The 22912-nt window shown below is 49.4% G+C and overlaps 1 protein-coding gene across 4 annotated transcripts in view; it reads left to right on the forward strand.

Annotated features, from left to right (window-relative positions):
- The window catches only part of Trpc7 (transient receptor potential cation channel subfamily C member 7), a 118720-nt gene that overhangs the window by 89940 nt on the left and 5868 nt on the right, over positions 1-22912 (forward strand). For 3 of the 4 annotated variants that reach the window (XM_034511109.2, XM_076938926.1, XM_076938927.1), the window contains 3 exons: positions 13324-13519; positions 18213-18434; positions 19264-19344. In XM_034511109.2, coding sequence (XP_034367000.2) covers positions 13324-13519; positions 18213-18434; positions 19264-19344 — 499 coding nt within the window. The remainder of the gene's footprint in view (positions 1-13323; positions 13520-18212; positions 18435-19263; positions 19345-22912) is intronic. The other variant, XM_076938925.1, reaches the window with a different exon arrangement.

Genomic DNA, 22912 nt, shown 5'->3' on the forward strand with positions numbered 1-22912 from the left:
TTAGTCCTGATGCAAAGGTGGACAAAGAGTGTCTGTTCTGGGGGGGCTAGAACTCGTCCAAGCTGAGGTAGCCAGTCTGGAGCAGCAACATTCCAGTCTTTCTGCAGAACTGAAATTCTAAGTGCCGATCAGTCTCTGCTGACAAAGCTTCTGTCCAGAAGTTCTCATTCACATCTGTAGAGAGGAAAAGGGGACTGACTGCCCACCATACTCACAAGCATCCTCACCCTCCACCGCAGCTGAGTATTTCATGCAAAGTGTCCTGGTGCAGTGTCCCTGGTCTCAGACATTCTCCAGACCCATCAGGTCGAGAACTTCTCTTCATTAAGCTTTGGCCAGAGTCTTGGGAGACGAGTGTCCACCAAGCAGGCTAAGAACCTCCTGAGACATGTCCACAGGTGGCATCTCAGTTTTCCAGTCACTGCAAGTGACTGGTCGTCTGGGTGAGCCCCACTGTAATGAGGCCTCAGCTGGCCCTGCTTCAGGAGAAATCACTCATCAAGGGGAGATACAGTATCTAAGAACAAAGTGGTTTGACCCCCACACCACTTACCTCAGAGCTGTGGTAATTTCATTTCATTGCCTGTTCCATGGGCAGCCCCCATGCTGCTGACTTACAGGGAAGTGTATACCGAGAGCAGGTGCCAGGCCCAGTGCTGGGGAACAGGAAGCCTGCGGGCTGGAGCCTGAGTTGGGGCAGCAGCACCTCAGGGGTCAGACTAGATTTTCATCTGACCTTAGCTGGGACTCACTGTGCAGCCTCAAGCATGGTCTTAAATCCCCAGGCCCTGAATTGCTGCAGCTCTGACAGAATAACTGCAGCTCTGACAGAATAAGTAGGAAGAAGGCCAGCCTTACAGGACTGTTGTTGGGCTCCACAGAGAAGCAGGGGTCATGCAGTGCATAAAGCCTCTGGTGTTGGCAGTAATGGCGATAGGTGTGGCGGCTGAGCTGGTACCGTAGGACCCTCTCTGGGCAGTGGCCTGGCTTACGGACTGGCACATCAGTCAGTCAGATTCCTTTTTATTTCTCCAGCACCCATTGAAGAAATGGAATAAGCAGATTTGCTCTGAATGTGCTGGTGTGTGTGTGTGTGTGTGTGTGTGTGTGTGTGTGTGTGTGTGTGTGTGTTGTGTGTGTGTATGTGTGTGTGTATGTATGTGTGTGTGTATGTATGTGTGTGTGTGTATGTGTGTGTATGTGTGTGTGTTGTGTGTGTGTATGTGTGTGTGTGTATGTGTGTGTGTATGTGTGTGTGTGTATGTGTGTGTGTTGTGTGTGTGTATGTGTGTGTGTGTATGTGTGTGTGTATGTGTGTGTGTGTATGTGTGTGTGTTGTGTGTGTGTATGTGTGTGTGTGTGTGTATGTGTGTGTGTTGTGTGTGTGTGTATGTGTGTATGTGTATGTGTGCGTGCGTGCGTGTGCGCGCGCACGTGTGTGTGTGTGTGTGTGTGTGTGTGTAAAGAGTTAGCAGGACAGAGGGACAGCAGGACAGGACCTAAAGGCATCCGGTCAGCAGGAACCACACTGTCAGCAGATGTGGGGAAGATGCCAACCAAGAAGGAGAGGTTTGTGAGTTTCTAGCCTAACACATCTGCTCCCATGGGCCAGGCACTGGAGACATCACCCACCAGACCACCCCAGGCCTTCTAGTGTGGAGATGAAGAGCCATGGGCACAGCAAACACAGCAAAGAACGGTCTTCCTCCTCCGCAGGTCCTGAAGTGTGCCGCGTAGCTGTGAGCAGGATTGACTGAATGGGAAAAGTCAGCGGACTGCTGAAGCAGAAAGAGGGGACAATGGGGTGTTGCAAATGTCACCTCTTCCCTTTTGACTGCACACTGAAGCATGTCACCCCCCAAGAGATCAGCCGTGGCCTTAAAAATACCCTGAGAGAATGAAGGAGGCGTGTGTGTTTGGGGACCTGGAATCATGTTGAGTGTCATTGTGCTGGAGATGAAGCCTGAAACCCCCACTGAAGTGCTGTGCCCCAAGCAGGCAGTCCCAGGCCACCTGCCTAGACACACAGGCACGCATGTGCATACACTCACACACACACACACACACACACACACACACACATATATACACACACTTTCACACCACACATCACACACACATATATACACATACTCTCACACCACACACATCACACATACTCACACACAATCATACAGACACACACAAAGACACAAGCCACACACATACACACTCACATATACACACACACACACATACTTTCACACACACCACACACACTTCCACTGACACATATAGACACACACTACATATAAATACACTCACATCACACACACATCACACACATGTGCACACACTCATACACACAGACACTTACACACAGTCACACACACATTGACATTCATAGTGACACAGTTTCACACACATATTCACAGTTACACACACACACACACACACACACACACACACGCAGAAGCTGTGTCACTAGTGACTGAAGTTGCAGGCTAAGATAGGGCTCCTCCTCTGCTTCCAGGGTCTTAAAAGGGCACAATGATAAGGAAGGGTATTTGGGTTCAGACACACTGCAGGAATCTTCTTGCCCTCACTTTTAACCTGATTGTCAGCACCTTCCGTGTTCAAGGAAAGCTGGTCTCCCAACAGCTTTTCCTACAGGGAGCCTCTCCATGGGAGTCCTGCCCCTCGTAGGGTGAGGTCCCAGGGTAGCTCACAGAACTAACTGAACTTGGTCAGTTCTGTCATAAGAGAGGGGCGTGACACAGATTCTGAGACAACTGGGCAGAAAAGGTATGGACTGCGGCCCCCAGCCCTCAGTTCAGATTCCCATGATATTCTAGTACTTAATCAAGGACCTCTTGCCCCTCCCCCTTCCCATTTCCTCCATCCAGCAGATCTCACAGAGGGGCAGAAGAATGTGAGAGGGTTGCATGAGTCCATCTCCAGGTATGAATGAAGACCCCAAGGTCAGTGGTCCTCAAAGCACACCAGGATCATCCAGAGGCAGTGGCTAAATCTAAGGTTTTCTTGACCCCACCTCTAAGCCTCTAATTATAGGAGCTGCAGAGCAGGGCCCAGGGCACTCTGTGAACAACACCTGCCCCTCCCTGGAGAACAGGCTTTTGATAGACACAGGGATTGGGGGTGGGTGGTGACTCTTTCATGCTCCTTAGACAGCTCTACATCCATGCTTATCTGAGTGGTCCTAGTTAGACTCTAAGGGTCAGAAAACAAACCCAGATGAAAAGATGGGGAAGTCTCTTCAGAGGAGGAACTGGAGTTAACTGAGGTCAGAGTTCATAAGGGAGAGCATGGTTGACCGAGGTCACAGTGTGTCAAGCACAGGTAGGAAGGACCAAAGGATAATTCTTCTAAGCCACTGGGATTTTGATACAGGATTATCAAAGGTGTTCTGTTTTGTTTCGTTGGGTCTAGAACTGGGACATGGCTTGTGGGGACCTGTGTTCAATTTCCAGAACCCGTCCAAAAGAGCTGAGTGAGGTGATGGGTTTCAAACCCAGAGCCAGAGAGCCATAGGCTCCCTGGGACCCCTGACAGCCATCTTAGCCCAATCCATGAGCCCAGGTTGGTGAGAGACCCTGCCTCCAAGACCAAGGTCAACAACTCCTGAGAATAACACCCAAGGTTATCCTCTGGCCTCCACATCTGTGCACATGCACACACATGTACCTGCATACACATGGACATGTGCACAGATATGTGCACACACAGATACAGAAACATGTACACACATACAGCAACATGTACACACACACAGCATGGATCTCATCCGACATCATCAGTGCACGGATGCAACAGGTACCATCCTGTGCTCTGCATTTACAGAGCAAGGAGCCTGGCATACTGGTGGCATGTCACACCACAGGGGCAGGTTTTTCCTGGCACAGACCATCAGATAGGTGCAGATCCAGCAGGACTGAGTCAGATGCTATGAACGCTTCCAGTATCTCAACCTTCTACCCTACACCCAAGGGTTCTCTCAAAGGTCTAGGTGCACTTCTGTGGCAAGAGATTCCTAAGAAGGAGGAGCAAGGCTGTGTGTGCGTGCACAGCTGGGACCTGTTAACATGACAGATGACACACCTGCTGGCAGCAGGTTCCCTCTAAACCAGCCATTAAAGATTGCAAATGGCCAAAAAGGAGAACAGGGGACTTTCAGACCAGTCTCTCCCTCATCGAGTCTCCAAGTATCCAAGCCACGGATGAGGAAGGGAGGGAGGAGACAGCCTGAGGACACACCTCCTTTAAGAATGGAATGGTGTGTTCTCCCTGGCGATAGCTATTTATGTCAAATAATGGAAGTCAATGAAGTTAGGCTTATCTTTTGGAAATTTGTTTTATAGTCAACTTCGCTGAGATTCATGTATCCCATAAAGCAAAGTCATTCCGCATAGAGATAATAGGAAAACACTGGCATTCTAACATTCTTGTTACAGGGTTAGAAAAATAAGTGACAAAAGGTTTGGCTCACTCACGAAATTCTCCTGGGAGAGACTGCAGGGAAGATACATGCCCTCCGTACATGAGGTTGTGTGGATTGTATGGACATCTGAGCACTGGGTTATTGAGTCATTTTAGGGACATCACAGAATGTACTGACACAGACAGACAGCATAGCCTTGTACTTGCTCAGGCTTTATGTCACCACCAATAGATTCACCATTATGTAGCATATGACCAGACAAATGCACAGATAGGTGGGGCTGGAGGCATGAGTGGCAGAGAGCAGAAGCAGCAGGCTCTCTCACAGAACACATAAAGGACCACTGTCTCCCCAGGAAATCAGTTTGGCTCTCTCCACTTAACCCTGATTGGTGATTGGTAGGCTCTGTCCTCATGAAAATCAAATAGAAATGACCCCAGCCAACCTTTTCTACGGGCACTGTGGAAGGAGCAGTGGAGATACCTGTCTAATCAAAAACAGCGCCTTTGTTAAGTTCTGTCTCCCCAGGAATGACTTTTAATGGAAGGAACTTTAGAAGCACTGGGCAAAATTAGAAGCTCCTGTTTTCTGTGATAACAATGGGAAATTTCCACATTCCATCCTGGAAAGATTCATATGTCCCACCTCACCCTGACACACTGCCTCCCTCAGGGGCCATCTTGCAATCCTGAGGGGCTCTGGGGCAGAGGGAGGGGACCCTGAAGACTGCCACATATCCTATACTGCTACCGTGCCTGAGCCTCATGAACTCTGGCTCAGCACTGTCCTTTTAAAGACAGTAAGAGACAGGGATAGTGAGAAGTGCCCTAAGCACTCTTCAGCCTTTCATTTAACCCACACCATGGAGACACAGACACCACTAAAGAGGAGGCGGCACTGGACTCGCCCAAGATCACGGAGCCAGTAAATGGACATGAACCTCACTCCCCTCGGCTTCATTCCAGCTTCAAGTAGAACCCTCCATCCATGTGCTTTGACTGGGAGGTTGTCTCTTTGCCTCCTGCAGTGCTAATTCTTAAGACTCACATACTATACAAGACTTGTCAGTGAGAGCCCAACAGTGCCACACATCTTGGTGCTCGGCTTGCAGCCCATGGCTTTTCCATGTCTAACAGGTATCTCTGTCATAACAGATAGTTATGGGACAACCACGGCGTGTCAAGTTCTATTTTGGCCCTTCAGCCCTGGCCTTAATGAGCTCTTCCCTTTACTCCTGCCCAGGGACTCTCAGACAAGTAGCAGTGGACGAGCAGCACTTTGAACTGTGCTGCCATTGTAAATGATGTCTGGGCAGCAGCCGGGAGGAAGTGTTCTCTGCTGATTGGCAGGGTTAGGGAACACTTCCTAGAAGGGATGCCCCATTGGAGGGTTCTTAGGGGAGAGCTAGAAGAGCACCCGGCCCATATGGCACATCTTCAAAGAACTGCAAATAGCCAAGAGCCTGTGGGAGACGGGGAAAAGATTACACAAGGGAGATTGGAAGGGACTCCGTCGTGAAGAGTCTTCTAAGTCCTGATAGAGGGCGTGAATCTCCGCTGAGCCCTCTCTTAGATGAAGATGTACTCAGAGGCACTTCAGAAAGGATGCTGTGACAATCGTGTGGACGGTGGAGGGATGAGCACAGAGACTTGAAGTCAGCCTGGACCTGCTACTGAAGACTGGAGGATGAGTAAGATGAGAATGTAGAAACAGTCTTCTAGAAAAGTCTACAACTGAAACCACTCCAGAGGGAAGTGAGCCAGATGTGCTAGAGGGGAGTCAGGGGCAGTGGTGGGGCAGGGGCAGAGGCTGCAGTAGTGCTGGTGGGGACAGAGGAGGGAATCCAAGGATCTAGCCGTGTGTGGGTCCTGTGAGGCAGCCAAGGCTGGATTTTTGTCAACCAGTGGCCTGTTACAGGAAGCCAGGGGAAGGGCCCCCTGGGGCACATAGGTCCTTGGCTGCTGCCATTTTATCTGTGCAGTGTGGGTCACACACTGTACAGCGTACACTGTACAGTGCATGGTGAGCTGCAGTGCTTGGTGAGCTGCATGGGAGAGAATTAATACATAATGCTTGGCCTCACAGGTGAGGTGTTTGCCAGGATCCTAGCTGGCACGGGAACATGGTGTGTCTGATCTAGTAGCACCATGGGCTGAGTTTAAAATCACGATCCATTATACTCCAAGGTCATCATTGTCACCCTTTAACAATACGACCAATACATAGTGTCTGCATGAGTGAGAGAGTTCATCAGATAAGTTCTGAGACCTGACAGGGTGTCACACGGTCAGATGTGGAGCCTCACTCAGACCCAGAGAGTTTGGGCAACGACACTCACTAAGATGTAAAAACCAACCTACCAAACAAACAAGCAAAACCCCTTATCTTTGCATGCCTCATTAATACATAAGAGACAGTCTTTTATCTGAGCTATTTTTAAAGGGTAACAACACTTTTTAGAACAAGTATTCTATTACTGAATGGTGTTTGCTTGGAATGCTGCTCTCCTGTTCATTTGTGACATGAAATGTTAAAGCCTTTTCAGCAGACTAAAAGGTGATAAGGGTTGGGGGGATGTGTTGTTGTTGCTGTTGCTTTGCCACACTGGAGACTCCAAGGCAAGCACCCTCCCACTTAGCTGTATCGCTAGACCAAGTTTTAAGACGAGAGACCCATTCACAGGAAGAAAGTATGCTCCATTGTCTATGTCTTACCATCCAAGTACTAGCCAGGCCTTATGCTGCTTGGCGAACAAGGTTGGATTTCAGGGTGTTTTGGCCACAGGCCCTTGATGACTGCCTTCATGACATAGTATCTCAAGCACCACCTCAGGTCCTCCCCTGAGTGGAGGCTCTGCCAGGGAGGGCATGTTAACCATTTTAGTCACCAAATTTCATTCCAGCTGTGGAAGTTGAATTGAAACTCTCGTTCTCAAAGAGACAGACAGTGTGGGAAGAAACCAGGTCTTAACAGAGTGTCTTTCCAGGTGGGAGGAGCTAAATTGCCCAGTGTCTTGAAGACCTTGGCCACGTGATGGACTTTGACAGCCGTAAAGCCACTGAAGGAGAGAGCCTGGATCCATTTTTATTTCCAATGTGTTGTAAGGTTCCGAAGACTCCCCCCAGATGCTACAACTTACTGCTATTAAGGAAATAATGAAAGAAAAAATGCCAGACCTAGCACGAGTATTGCTTATCAAACAGTTGACGCCTAGCAAACTGTTGTGTGCACCACCAGCATCGTGAGAATTCTCTCGCCCTTCACAACAGCCTTACACCATAGAGATTGTTGCTTTCCCATCTTATGTCTAAGGAATGGCCGGGGCAGGGGAGAACTAGGGAACCTGTAATTTGGCCCAAAACTCAGAGCCAATCTTAGGCTTCAGCACTCTGATGGCTGTCAACAGCAAGGCCAGCGAACAGGAAGGGAACTGTGTAGCACAGACTCCTCTCACTCACTCAGAACCACACACTGAGTTTGCCGAGTTCCGTCTGTCTGTATACACTGCTAGGCTGTATACATTTCACTCACCTCAAGCCAGACCTCTCTTTTCTGGAGTTCCTAATCCCAGCTCCTCATTTGGGGCCCAGGATAGAACCTGGTTAGGAGGTGATTCAGAGGCAGAGGTGGGAGCTCTGGGGTAGGAGCTTGGCAGGAATATAGACCCCCTTGGTTGTTTGACTGTCCCCCCTCACCTCCTCAGGCATGGTGATTGGTTTCGGTCCCTGAGATCTGAGTATTGGAGAAACAGCCTGCCTACAAGATCTTCCTTCACTCCCAAACCGCTCCCTCCAGCACACTGCTTGGATGGCAAGCAGGTGTCGCCGTCCTTTGGCAGAGCTCTAGCAGGGCATAGCTATTGTCTCCCGAGCCCTCAGAGCAGGCCTCTGAGCTCCGATCCTCCTGCTTAATTTTAGCTTGCTAGCTGCACACTGGCTAGGTAACTGAACTGAACTGAATGCTCTGGTGGGGAGGGTTTGTGGCATTCTGAAGAAGCAGCAATTTTTATAACAATCGACCTAAACTGTCGCTTTGTTGATCAGTTTGTTCTCTGAGGCGCGTGCATGCTGCCTCTTCAGGAAACCTGTTATTAAAGTCTCATTATCCAGGCGAGACAGACCTGGGAGAGGACTGATTACCTTGCCCCAGCTTTCTGCATGACAGATCAGCCCCAACCTTCCCCCACACACACCCCCACCCAGGGAGACAAGGGTGAATCACGTCTATTCAGGATCGCTCACAGGCTCTCGCTGCTAAGACTTCTCATGCCAGGGTGGCCTATTGACTAACTTCAGATCCTTCCCCTGCAAGCCAAGAGCCAAAAGGGGAGGACAGAGAAAAGGGGGAGCACGAGCTGGAGGAACCAGAGGATAATTTGCATGAAATCAAGCATCTGTGGTGATCTGGCAGATAGGAAGGCACAGGCGGCTTGTTAGGGAAAATCGATAAATACCTAACTGATTACCCTTCATTCACTGAGCGGGGGCCTTTGGAGCTGATGGGGATGCGTCTGCTACCAGCCAGCACAGCATCCAGCAGCAGCTGCTCTCACTGCATTCTCGCTAGCACCTACCAGATTTCTTTCAGAGTTCAGCAAACCAACAGATGAATCAAAAGGATAGCAGCCATTCAGGAAGCTGTTCTTCCTGGATATGTTAACGTGAGTTGCTCAGTTAATCTTCCCGGCAACTGAGCAGGTAAGCACCATCATGTCCACTTCACAGTTGAGCAAACTGAGACCCTGGCTGGGTCTGTAACTTTTAAACACACACATATCCAGTATGTGTGCCGAGGAGATTTAGGCCCCGGCGTGGATCTCTGCCTGCTCCACCTGTCTCTGTGAAGCCTTCTGTGAATGACACAGCTGAGGACCCGGGAAACTGCAAGTGGGTGGGTAAACACAGCTAGTGGGGTGGGAGAAGACAGGGAACCAGGAGCTGCAACCTTTGACAACAGGGAACTCCAGATGTGTCCCTACAGCTGCCAGTGGGGGCCTTTGTGGTTTTGTGGTAGACACCAGTTAAATCAGCCCAAAATCTTTCTTCCTGAAGGGCAACTCCAGACACTAAGGAGAAGGGTAGACCTTTCTTTCACTCCCTCTGCCCTGGGTCTTGTGGATCCTGTAAATTCTAGGCAACAATTGGGCTCAAGGGCTCTCAAACCTACAATGCCAGTGCTCAGGAGGCTGAGGCAGAAGGATGGCCATGAGTTTAAGGCTAGGCTAGGCTAGGCAGCAGATGGTGAAAAGACACCATTGCAGGCTGTGGGACACCTCCCAGGACATTAGCTCCAGGCCTGAGCCCTTGGCATCAGTGATGGTCTACTGACTTGATTCTAAGCCTGGCTTCCTTTCTAAGAATGTATTATGCAGGCTCCCAAGATGTAGGTAATACAGTCTTCTCCCACTGAGGGCAGTGAGACTGAGTCTCTTTAATTATTTTATTTCTGCTATACCCTAGACTAGAAGATAGTATCCCAGCATCTCATGTTGACTAAGAAGCTCTTGCAGTTTCAAAAGCATACATTGGGCATTGACGTTTCCTCAACACACACACACACACACACACACACACACACACACGTTCTTTCTTAGAATGTCTGTTGTTTGCATGCTGATTCATAGAAGTGTTTATGAAGCCAAGTGTGTTGTCACAAACCTGTGATCACAGTACTTGGAGGGTAGAGGCAGAAGGATCAAGTTCAAGGCCACCAGCTTTGGCTTCACATTGAGTTAAAAGTCAGTCTGGATGCGTTGTCTATATAGTTTGAGTTTAAATGCGCCCTACCCACAGGCACATGTGTCCCTGTAGGTGGGTTATTGGCCCTTGAGGAAATTGTGCCTAGTTGGAGGAAGTAGGTCACTGAAGAAAGGCTCTATCAGTTGTGGTCTCGCCTGGGCTTCATCGGAGGCCCTGTCGGCCTTCTGACCACTGAGGCTTGATGGAGCAGCCTCATTCTCCTGTCACTGTGATGTCTCCACCAAGAGATACAACCTTCCTACCTTAAGCTGTTTCTTTTGGGGAATTTGATCAAATCGACGGGAAGTATTCTTACTGTATGCGCTAATGTTTGCAGATTCAAGTCCTTTTCCCACCGGTCTATGGCTTTCTATGCTTTTGACATTCAGGAGCTAATTTGTGCATGGTTGGATCTCTTGGTGTCTGTATTAATAGTTTCTGGAACTTTCCCCAAGCCAAGATTATCTAGTAAATTCTCAGCAATGTTGTATGCTAGTTTTTGTCATAAGTAATTTTTCTAATTTTAACTCTTCAATTCCACTCAGATCTTATCAGTTCACATTGTGTCAGTCTAGACAAAACATGATATCACCCACAGCTTAGCCTAGGTAATCTTGCATGTCAGATGTCAGCCAATAAAGTCTCCTCTGCCAATACAAGTAGCAAACACTAGTCTGTTCGTAGCTAGTACACTGAATGCTCTTGTGGAGTGGGCTGGCTCCAGATACAAAGCCTGGAGGTTGACTGGAGATCCCACTACCCTGACTTGGTCAGTCAGCCCACCTTTTCACTGAAAGAGGGTCTGTTGCTTCAGCTCATTCTGCCTCCTATAAAGAGGAGAAAGAGCCACAGACCTCTCCTCAAGAGCCTGGAAGAGGTCGTTGCAGTCTGGCTAAGACCCCTTCGCAGCCAATCAGGGATGAGTGTTTATTCCTCTAGCAATCTCGAGTCTGGGCTCTTGTAATCATGCTTTGAGAAATGAGGCTAAGTGGAGGTTCAGAGGCTCGTGCTCATCCTCACACAGGAGAGTAATATCAAGTGAGCATGCAGCACTAGCTGTCTGGAGTGGGGCCATGTCACTTTAGAGACCCTGCTGCAAACACGGGTTTACCAAAATGTGATCTGCTTAACAGGCCTGCCTTGCCTCCTTCTGATTACAAACACAGAATGCCTAAGAACGAACTGGAAATAGATGAGGGCCCAGAGGCAAACTTCATAGTGAGAAGCAATACATGCTGGACCCAAGCCCATCTTCCCCAACTGAAACCAATGGAGTGGGTTGGTCCCGCCCGTGTTCCCTGTGACCTCAGTGGCATCAGCCAGAGACCTGTGGGGTGGTCTAGGGTAAGGAGCGGAAAGTGAATTTGAGTGAAACATCTCGGTGTCACCGGTATTAGCCACTGTTTCTATTGTTTGAGACAGTGCTTGCCACTTTTTGCTGGATCCTGTGGGGAAGGGAACAGCTGTGCCAGAGATGAAGAGCTGCCGGCTCCTATGAGTTTAGGATCGGGAACTCATCATCTCAAGGCTTAGGACTGTCTATGCCACGGTTCCATAAAGAGATAACAATAATTCCTTTGTGATGGGAGATGATACCTCCGTAAATCTTCCACACAGTGAACGCCGTGCTTTCACATAAAATGGATTCACATCTTCTAGAAGGAAACCATTTTCCCTTTCTAGAACAGTAGTGGGAGCCAGAGCTCTGCAGTAATGGCTCGTACCCAGTCTTCACTTCAAAAAGTGATGCATGCCTTTAATCCCAGCCCTCTGAAGGCAGAGGCACAGGCAGACAGATCAGTTTGAGTTCAAAGCCAGCCTAATCTACATGGTGAGCTCCAGGCCCCGCAAAGCTACATAGTGAGAACCTGTCTCAAAAGCAAGCAAGCGAGCAAGCAAGCAAGCAAAGCCCTGCTAGTGAATTCCTGATTAAAGGTTACAAACTCACAGCTTCAGAGGAAATGAAGGGCCAGCAATACCAGCTGGATGCGAGCCTCTCAGACTGAGATGCACAGGGAGCGAGCCATACAGCTGCTGTGTACACTAGCCGCCACCCCCACACAGACACCCCCATATTCTCACATGAGGAGAACTGTAAATTCATGCAAGTCAAGAGTGGATTTTTAGCCCAAGTTGCAAAACTAACATTTTTGTACGTTTTCTCAAATAAATCTCAGTGCGTGAGAAACACTGATGGGAAGATGGGTGAGCTCTAGTTAATCCTGGCCATTTGTGGGTGAGCGTTGAAAATCCGAAATGTTAAGAGGCAAGGGGGAAGTCCTGTCTTATAATAGCACTGAAAATTTGGATGCAGACTAGAAAGTTGAACTTCATGTCCCTACTACACAGGCATCTTCTAAGCCAACCAACCACAATCCAGCTTTTTGATTGGATATTATGTAATAAGCCTAATAAGAATTCATAGCCTGGTTAGGACCAGGAAATGTGCTTGGGGACTGAAACCACTGTATTCAGTAATTTCAAAGGGTCAAAGAGCAGTCTGCTAATGGCCAGGCTTCCCTTGGACCACTCACCGCACATGTGCGGCATCCACCAGATGCGGCACCTGCAGAATTAGAACATACGCCTGTTTTCTCAGCCTTCTTTCTGACCAACCCTCCCTGGCTGAGAGGTCTTTGTTTATGTGATTGGCCTCAGGTAGTGAGGATAAACACGCGCCTGCTACCAGGTGTCATGAGGCCCACCAGTGCCAGGTAGCAATGCCAGTTCAGTGTGTTGAACACAGGTCCTGGTCAAGCTGTGTAGCCTAAGAAAAGCTGTTTGAGAGTTCACTGAAGGGACAATGAACTCTCCTGAGGCTCAAAAGCAAACATTTGCCCTGTGTTTAATTTTAGATGTCTGATTAATTACAGTGGGATTAAAAAAAAAAAAAATCCCAGCCAGGAGTCCCAGCAAAATTGAATTTAAAACAGAAAAAATCGCCATGTGAGAGTCTTTCCAAGTCTTCTTAGAAATCTGAGTATCTCAATTATTTCAGAGTGTAGGCATCGGCACCCCACTCCAGTCCCATTCTGGGGTGGGAGTGTGGTGGAGAGACCATTAAAGCCTGGTAATGAAAGGGCAGCTTTCATTTTAAAAGTGTGAACTAGTTCAAGGTACTTGAAAGGCCTGTCTGCTTTCTCATAGAGTTGAAGAAAGTTTTAAAACCTTGTTTTGGTCCATATTTGGCTTGTCTGAGGTCATCTCGGTGGTGCTGAAATATGACCACAAGTTCATCGAGAATATCGGCTATGTGCTGTACGGGGTTTATAATGTCACCATGGTGGTTGTGCTGCTCAACATGCTGATAGCCATGATCAACAACTCCTATCAAGAAATCGAGGTAAGCCAGCTCAGAGCCGTCCCTCCTTGGCCAGCCATAGCACTGCAGCAAAGAGGGTGGTGGCATCAGACACACATGCACCCTCGTGTGTGAAGCTAAGACAGTGACAGACACTCTTCCTGGACCACATTTTCTATCAGTCAGCCATATGGCCCTGCTGCCACCACCACATGGGAAAGCCTAGTGACAGCAGAAGGAACCAGGATCACACATCATTCAGACAGGTGATGGCTGCCCATGGCACATCACAATGGCTATATGCCCATCCCCCTTGTGCCTGTCTTGTGCTTCTTATTAAGAGCCTACTGTGTGCCAAGCTAGTACTACATTGATGATGCAGACAAGTCCCTGCGCCCAAAGAGCTCATAGGCCAATGAGAGAGAGAGAGAGAGAGAGAGAGAGAGAGAGAGAGAGAGAGAGAGAATATGAATGAGAGAGAATGGGGTGGAGAGATGGCTCATGGGTTAAAGTGTACACTTAGTTGCTTAGCAAGCATGGGGACCGGAATCTGGCTCCCCAGAACCTATGTAAAAAGCTAGGCATGGCACCATATGCCTGTAATCCCAGCTCTGGAAAGCAAAAAACCAGCAGGCTCTTGGGAGCTCTCAGGCCTGCCAGCCTAGCCTGGTCAGTGAGCCCCAGAGTCAGTGAGAGAGCCTAGCCCCTCCAATACAGTGGAAAGTGATGGAGGAAGATCCCCAACATCAAATCCTGGCATCTACATGCACACACATGGGCATGCACACTCACAGATCCACACATGCACACCCTGCTACATACACGTAGGCAAAAATAAGCAAACAAACCAAACCAGGTAAGGGCTGGTGAGATGGGTTAGCTTGTAAAGGCACTTGCTGTGCAGGTCCTGACGACCAGGGTTAAGTCCTCCGAACCCACATAAAAGAGGAAAGAAAAAAACCAACCCCACTACATCACCTCTTGACCTCCACATGTGTTCTCTAGTACACGCATTCCCATGTCTCACACACACACACACACACACACACACACACAGAGTAATAAGTAATGTTTTAGTGTTAAAAAGCCGGGTAAGGTAATCGATACATCTCCATGTTCTGGGGTCAATGCTGACAGGCACAGAAGATGCAAAACAAAGAAAAAGAGACCTACTGAGAAGCTTGGGGCCAGCTTCAAAAACCGCTTTGCCAGAAAGATAACAGAAAGTATAGAGGCTGTGACTGAGGCCCAGAGCACTCACCTGTCATGTGCGAGGCCTTGGGTGTGATCCCCAGTAATGGAAAGCGGGAGGTAGAAAGGAGATGCCTGAAAAACAAAGAAGCTGAGGATGCAGCTCAGTGGTAGCATTTGCAAAGCCACCTCAATTCCACCTTCTCAGGAAAAGTCTTCTCAAGGAGACCATGGGAAAGTTACGGCTGGAGCTGAAGAGATGGCTCAGGGCTAAGAGTGTGGATCGCTCTTGCGGGGGACCAGAGTTCAGTTCCCAGCACCCAGGGGACCTTATACCATCTTCCTGTAATACCATCTTCTGTTGGTACCTGCACACACCTGTGCACATACTTTACACACACACACACACACACACACACACACACACACACACACACACACACACTTGTTTTTTAAGAGGAAAACGAGATGCCCTATCGGATACCTGCCTCTTAGGAAGAGCTATGGGGAAAGGTGATGGACTGGGTCCCTTTCAGCTTACGCTTTCTAAGTTAGAGAGAAATTCCTCAGGTGTTATTAAATGAAAAGAGTAAGCAGGCAAATCTCCTATGAATATGATGATACGCATACAAACAAGCAGGAGAGACGGATAGGATAGGATGCCAAGGATGGAACCACAGTCCTCCTGTGGGGCAGGGAGCTTCTGAGGGGGCTGGGATTGATTGAGGCATCAGCTGCCTACCCCCTCACCACCCAACCCAACCCACTCCCTGGAGAATGCAGCACACACCAGAAGAATGAGCAGGTGTTATCTTAAACATTTTTGCATGTTTGGTTTCCTGTGCAGATAAGCTGTTGCCAGTGAGCCCTCCCATCCTGCTGGGCCTCGTTTTCCCTAAGTGTAAGAAAAGACAAATAGTACTTGAAGAAAACCCCCAGGTCTTTATATTTCCCAGAGGTTTTAAACAAACATGTGGTGCTTCAGTCCACTTCGCCCTGGCGTGGGAAGCTTGGCTAAGTGGTGCTTACTCGGTACAGGGCTAGGCAAGCCCAGAGCTCATAGCTCAGGATAATATCTGAGGTGGCCAGAACACGGTAGCCTAACCCCTCCCCTCTAGGCCCCGAACTACTCGCTGGCCAAGCCAGAGCCTGTGCCTGCCTGTTTCTATGGGCACTCATGAGCGCATTGGCCCTGGCGAGTGAGTATTTGTAAGCCTTCTGAGACCACTTGCTGATTCATTCACTGGATGGTGAGCACTTCCTGTCAGAATCCACAGGCTCGTCCACCCGCCCCTGACACAGCATCCCGCTCCACCTCCTCTATCTGGGACAGTCATGGCTGTCTCAGAAGCCACTGTGCATTGCTGTCATGCCTGTCTGGATCCTCGCCCTCCAGCCCTCCACCTAGCCTTTTGTGTCAGCGTTTAAACAATCAAAACAAATTCTTTTAAAACTGAGAAAACCCTTCTACTGGCCTGTCATGGCTCACTACAGCCAGTGTTCACACTGCTAAGTGGTTCACACCACTCAGTCGTTCACAGTGCTCAGCACCTCTCCCACTTTTGACTCTCACCCCGTTCTCGATTCCACCTCACCCCCTCAAGCTGGCTGAGAACTACTCAGCTCTAATACCTGCTGTAGAACAGACTTTGAGCCCCCAGTTAGACCAAGCCCAGCACAAGATCCTCTCTCAGCATGTGCACCTGTCTCTAGGTCAGCCACAAGGTGGGCTGACGAGTGATTGATCCGACCATGCCATTGGCCAGACTGTATGATCCAAAAGTTATGCCTCCTCCTGAGCACAGGCCAGAAAGCACAGGGTAGAATATTTCCTTTGTGTCAGGAAGCTGACAGTGAGCCCCATCCCAGCTGAGAAGATGGACAACCTTTCTTGTCAGTGTCTGGCATGGTTACATGTCTTTTATGGATATATAGTTCCTTCACTTCTTCTAGCCACCTCTGAAGCAGGTAATTAGTTTATATTCCCATTTTATAAATGAGGTAACTGAGGTCCAGAATTGCTAAGTCAGATGCCATAGTTTTCACAACTCTCAAGGACCACGGCCAGGATTTGAACCAATGCAGGTCCCAGTGTTCCTATGGGCACACCACCCTTCTTCCTCTGGTTTCCAGTCTTACTGTCTTACCAGGAGTGACCCCTGTTCTCACAGAGCACCTTGTCCACAAGACCCCATGTGTCATGTTCCAGTGCAGGCAACTCAGACGTAGAACCTTCCCAATAGAAAGCAAAGGGCCGCCTGCTGGCTATGGGCTGATACCCCAGGGCTCCATCCCAGAAGACTCACAGAGGCACATCTGTGATGGGCTCACAAGTGCCCTGGCTCATAGCCAGCACTGGATAAGCAGGCATTCACTTGATGCCTGCCTCAGAACGTGCAGGAGGCAGTGTTACCCATACTGCATGGATCCATAAGCTCAAGTCCCATAGTTAATAAAACTTTGAAATCAGATGTGTATGGTTCTAAACCACATCCCCAAGCTTCCTCGAATGAATGGAAATATACACAATTAAAAAAATCAAAGTTTGAAAAGGAAAAAAAGTCCTATCCATCCTTACCCATTTCCTGGCCTGGGACTGACTATCCTCCTATCATAAGAGGCTCCAGGGAGCCTGTGCATAGAAGACAACCGAGCTTCAACTCCCAGGGACACCCAGCATTCCAGACTTGACACTGACTCAGAAGACCCAAGACTTGCATTTAATCTAAGCCCAGAACCAGTGAAGTGCATCCTACAGGCCACAGTCGGCTTTGTGTTGTGTTCACAGGCTTGCCCTCCTCGAATTCCCTGCCGTCACTCTGACTACTAAGAGACACACTTGTCCATGGAGCAGCTGATAGGAAGCTAGCCCAGACTGAGGCATTTTGCTTGTGTAAAACTCACACTGGACCTCAAAAGTCCAGTGTGCAAAGAAAAAAAGAAATACCAGTAGCCTTTTGTGTGTGATGCTAGGTACTGAACCCGGGGCTTTGTACATTCTGAGCACCGAGCTACACCCCAGCCCTAAGTTTTGTAACAATGACTTGTTGACATGGCAAACTGTTAGCTCAATTAAATCAGATACATCGGTGAAGTCTATTTCACCTGTTCTTTTGTTTACAGCAGGGCGTAGAAAACGTCAGCTTTCCTAAGAGGCTCACCTCAGGTTCACGGTGCATTGCTGGGTGACACTCCCAAAAGAGATGGCTAAGGCCAAGCTGTGTTAGCCAGAGCTGTAAAGACAGTTCTGACGAGCTGCAAGTGGGAGCCACTGGCAAAGGTGCCAGCGGAGAGCATGGGGGGTGGGGCATAGCACGGCCGGCCTTTTCCTCCAGGAAGGCCAAGGCAGAGGAGAGCTTTAAGAGTGGTGTACGCATTCGGCTTTAGCGCACACCACTGCCCTGAGCCATCGGGTAAGCATGCACAGCTTGCCAGTCCTGCCTGGCGATCTGCTCTACCGCTGTAGACTCTGTCGACCCTGCTCTCACTGTGCTCAGATGTCATCGTGACCTCTGACACATGTGACTGTTCCCTTGTTTCGCAGGAAGACGCGGACGTGGAGTGGAAATTTGCTCGAGCGAAGCTCTGGCTTTCTTACTTTGATGAAGGAAGAACTCTCCCTGCTCCCTTTAACCTGGTGCCGAGTCCTAAATCCTTTTATTATCTCATAATGAGAATCAAGATGTGCCTCATAAAGCTCTGCAAATCTAAGGCCAAACGCTGTGAAAACGACCTGGAAATGGGCATGCTCAACTCCAAATTCAGGGTAGGTAGCATCTGGTCTGTAGGGTGAGAAAAGGTGGGGGAAGGGGGGGGCGTGGTGTGGAGGGTGGTCGGGGAAGGCTGTGTTTGACTCCTTCCTTCTAACAAAGGAAGCCAGCAGCCAGCAAGCTGGGAACTCTAAGGGGCCATTGCCTTGCAGAATCTACCAGGCACCTCAGCAAAGCACCACCCAGCAAAATGTCCCCAAATCCCTTTGAGTTCAGCAAACTGCCTGCTGCCTAGAAAGACATGACCCCAGTGGAGACGAATTCCCTAACCCCGTGGCTCTCAACCTTCCCAACACTGTAACCCTTCAATACAGCTCCTCACGCTGTGCTGACCCCAACCATAAAATTATTTTCATTGCTACTTCATAACTGTAATTTTGCTAGTGTTATAAATTGTCATGTAAATACCTGATATGCAGATGGTCTTAGGTGACCTCTTGGAAAGCGTGGCTTAACACAGGTTGAGAGCTGCTGTCCTAGGGCATGTGGAGATAGAATAGCTTTTTGCAGAAAGAACCCAGAGGATGATCTGAGAACCGAGTTCACTGCCCAGTCTCTCTTGCTTCCGTGGTCTCAGTGTTCATTGCATAGCAGAACCTCTGAGTTCTAGAGGAAAGACAAAAACCTCAAGGCTTCCTTGACCAAATGGACCAATAATGGTCTGTTACCATGACAACCCTACAGCAACTCAGTTCCCAAGAGCAACACTGTAGGAAGCCAAGTCATTTCTGAATCTATTTCCAGAAGAAATAGAGTGGCCCTGGATGTAGATATTCTCAATCCTGCATGCATGTGTATGTATGTATCTTTCTTTCTTTGCTCCAGAAGACTCGCTACCAGGCCGGTATGAGGAATTCTGAAAACCTGACAGCAAACAGCACCTTCAGCAAGCCCACCAGATACCAGGTAACTACCCTTACCTAAGTGTGGGCAGAGGTAGATCCCACCAAGATGGGCCCAGTCACATTCTGTGTGTGAGCAGAGAGCTCAGTTCCCTTTAGAGCACCTGCTGTATGGCAGGCACTGTGCCATTTACCAAGGAGGCAGAAAATACCTTAGTGGCACCAGGCCGCTTAGGGGGATTGACAAATGACAAACTCATAGATAGCATATGGCATCAAACTGATAGAAGTCCCAGGAAACAAAGAATAAGATAAAACCTGAGAAAACCAGGAAGGCCTGGCTAGAGGGGCACCTTCACAGAGAGGAGACTTAGCCAAGACCTCAGCCAGGAAAAGGAGACAACCATGGAACCTTATAGGTAAAGAAAGGTGCATCCACAAAGATCTCAGGCTGCTGGAGCAGAGAGCAGAAGATAAAGTTGAAAGGAAGGCAAAGCCTTGCCACTCAGGAAGGGGCAGGGCTCTCTAAGAAGGTCCAGGAGAGGAGGGTAACTGCAGAGGCAGACGCAGTAAGACTGTATTCAGCTTCAGTCATCAGGCAAGACACCAGTAAGGAGGACATGTGTGCAGGTTCGGATGGAAGGACTGGTGGTTACAGTTGGGCTGTGTGAGTGGGCAGTGGAGAAAACCAGACGCAGGCGATGCACAGTCTGGACACACAGCCAGCAGGACCTAAGGCTTGGAAGTGGGGTTCAGAGGAAGGAGTAGCCACTCCATAATGCCCAGTGTGTCCTAGGTGGTCAGGTGGATCCCAAGATCATCCCTGCACACTTGTCCTTTGGCAGTCTGCAGAGATAGATGCTACAGAATTCTGTAAAGCCCCTATGCCTGCAATCCCTGCATCTCTTCTGGAAACCTGGGCTAAATCTTTGTTCCAGTTTGAACCAGTTCCCAAGCAGTGATGCATGGTAACTATAGGTTAGTTGTTAGACATGTGGGCATCCTTCCCCTGTCTTCCACTCCCTACAGGAATGATCTCACCTGGCTATAATGTGATGTTGTCCAGGGTATCCCTTTGGACTGATGTGAGGAGGTACTATGCCCCTGGTGCTGCCTTCCCCTGGGGAACCCTTACAGACCTGGCATCTCCCTGACATGGTCTCTAGCCCTGGTGCTGCCTTTCCATAGGGAACCCTGACAGACCTGGCATCTCCCTGACAAGGCCTCTAGCTGAATCTCCTCATCTGGTTTTCAGAAGCCAGCTGTGCAGTGGAGAGGATTTAATTGTACAATTAAGAAACAGTTCAGCCTTCAAAGCACGTACTGTTTTATCAGATGACATGAGCTCGAAATTGGCAGCGGGCAGATCTTGAGTTTAATTGTGCACAGAATGGAGATGCCCAGTTTGATCTGCTCTGAGCTATTTTACAGTCTAAGTCCTCTGACCAGCGGAAGGCTCCCCTCCTCAGCTTCTCTGTCACTGAGAAGATAGGAATTGCCTTATAGAAATTCGGTGTTGGGCGGAACCAGCTACGGAGATAAAGGAAGGAGGGCTGCAGGCAAATGCCCTGCACCCAGATGAATCACAGTCAGCCTACTAGCCTCCTATCTGCTTACCAGTATCACAGCCTCCATCCATCCGGCCTTAAATCTCCCACAAACCTCTGCTGTGATGACAGAGATTGCCTTATAGATGCTTTTCAGCCTCAGGCTAGGGGTGACCTTGGGAAGCTCTGCTCGCTTGTCTCTTGTCACTTAGAGAAAAGCTCCAGGCTACTTATTCAAGTATTCCTCTCAGAAAGGCACAGAGGCACCTAACAAGGACTAGGGGACTGCAGGGAACTGAGAAGACCCTTCTCTTTGCACCTGGGCACTCTGGACCTGCTGTGTCCTATGTATGGGCAGCCTTCTGAGCTGTAGTCACATTCAGGATCTAAACAGACCTTGAGCTGACCCCAAATGACACGTGGAAGCGGACTCCCCCAGATTCTGGCAAATTTACAGATAAGAGAACTGCCTGCCTGGCTGAGGCCTCACATCTGGTGGTGACCCACCTAATTCTGAGGACACTTCTCTGTTTCCCCAGAACACTGCCCAGGCATTAGCCTGGCGTCCCTCTTCCTGGTGCTTCCCCCAGAGTCCCTCAGCCCCTGCCTAGCTGGGGCTTGGTGGTCTCTTGAGTGGGATCTGTCTCAAGCCCAGGGTGAGGTGCCAGAGTGCCCTTAAACTGCATCCTGTCACCAGCAGCAACAGGCAAAGCCAAAGGATGGATCTGGGGGTGACATGAGCCATTTTGCCTGTCTGTGGGCCCACAGGGAGCCTTCCAGGCTGCGTGCTTGTCACAGCACTTTCCATGTGCGGAGAACCTGAAACCCTCAGTCCATCTCCCAGAGCAGCCAGTTCACTGAGTGCCTGTTCTGTCAGCCTCCTACACTGTGCTCATTGGCAGAAACCCTGGAGAGTCCTCGCACTGCACTCTGCCCTATCACCCCTAGCGGCCCTGAGCCTGACTCCCTTTATCCAGTCCTTAGGAGTTCCCTGGTGGGTAGTAGTCTCTGTTTTAAGCTTTCCAATCCCGCTGCCTTGTTTGGTCGGGAAAGACCAGTCCTGCAGACTGGAGGAGCCGCGGATCGCCAGGTTCCCCCAGCACTGGCTGTTTGCTTTAGTTAGGTTGTGTCCAACCTGGGCTTCCATCCCCAAGAGACCAAACAGTGGGACAAACCATGACATCATTGACATGGTCTAAGTGCACCTCCCCTCAGAGTTGCCTTGTGGCCTGTTCCAAGAGTCCGTTTGTTAGGAGTACAGACCCCAATACTCACTCTCTGAGGGAAGCATTTCTCTATGACAAAGCAGACAGCCACTTCCTAAAGATATCACAGAACCCAGACACAGTCCACCATCCAATCAGACCTTAGTTTTCATGACATAGTGAGTTGTCTGGGAGCAAGGGAGTTTATTTTGTTGTTTGGGGGCAGTGGCTTGGTTGGGTTTCTTGAGACAGGACCTCATGTCTTGGCCATTGTTCAAAGGCCAAACTGGCTTTGAACTTGCTATGTAGCTGAGGCTAGCCTTGAACTCCTATCCCCACCCAGCTTGGGAGCAGGGGGAATCTTCTATTTCACCTTCTAGCTGGTCTTTGCTGTGAGACAAACAAGCATGTTACAGACAAGCCGCAGGTGCTACTTTTCTTGTGTCAGGGTCTCACAAACATGACCATCATGTGTGGTTTCTGCTGAACACCATTTTATCCACGCTTCATAAGCTCCTGCTTTCTGTAGTTGGAGGGCTACGCCACGTCCATCTGGCTCTGCCTCGTTTGCCTTTGTCAGTATACAGTATGTATTCTCTTCCTAGGCTGTGTTCTTGGCCACCTTGGCAGCACAAAGATCGCAGGTCCCAAGAAGGAGGATCTGTGTCCCCTCCCACCTGCACCCAGAGACCACTGACCCCAGGAGTCTGCACTGGGCAGGTGTTCCCCGTGTGCCTGGATGCTAGTCTCTGTGTGACAGCCCTTCTTACTCACAGTGCATCTCCTCTGCGCCCACTTTGAGTCTTCCTCGGCTGAGTAACAGCACTAAAAACACTCATCTCTGCTGCAAGCCAGAGTCATGCGGTGAGGGCCGGGGACG

Source organism: Arvicanthis niloticus, chromosome 8 (assembly GCF_011762505.2).
Source record: "Arvicanthis niloticus isolate mArvNil1 chromosome 8, mArvNil1.pat.X, whole genome shotgun sequence".
NCBI lineage: Eukaryota > Metazoa > Chordata > Mammalia > Rodentia > Muridae > Arvicanthis > Arvicanthis niloticus.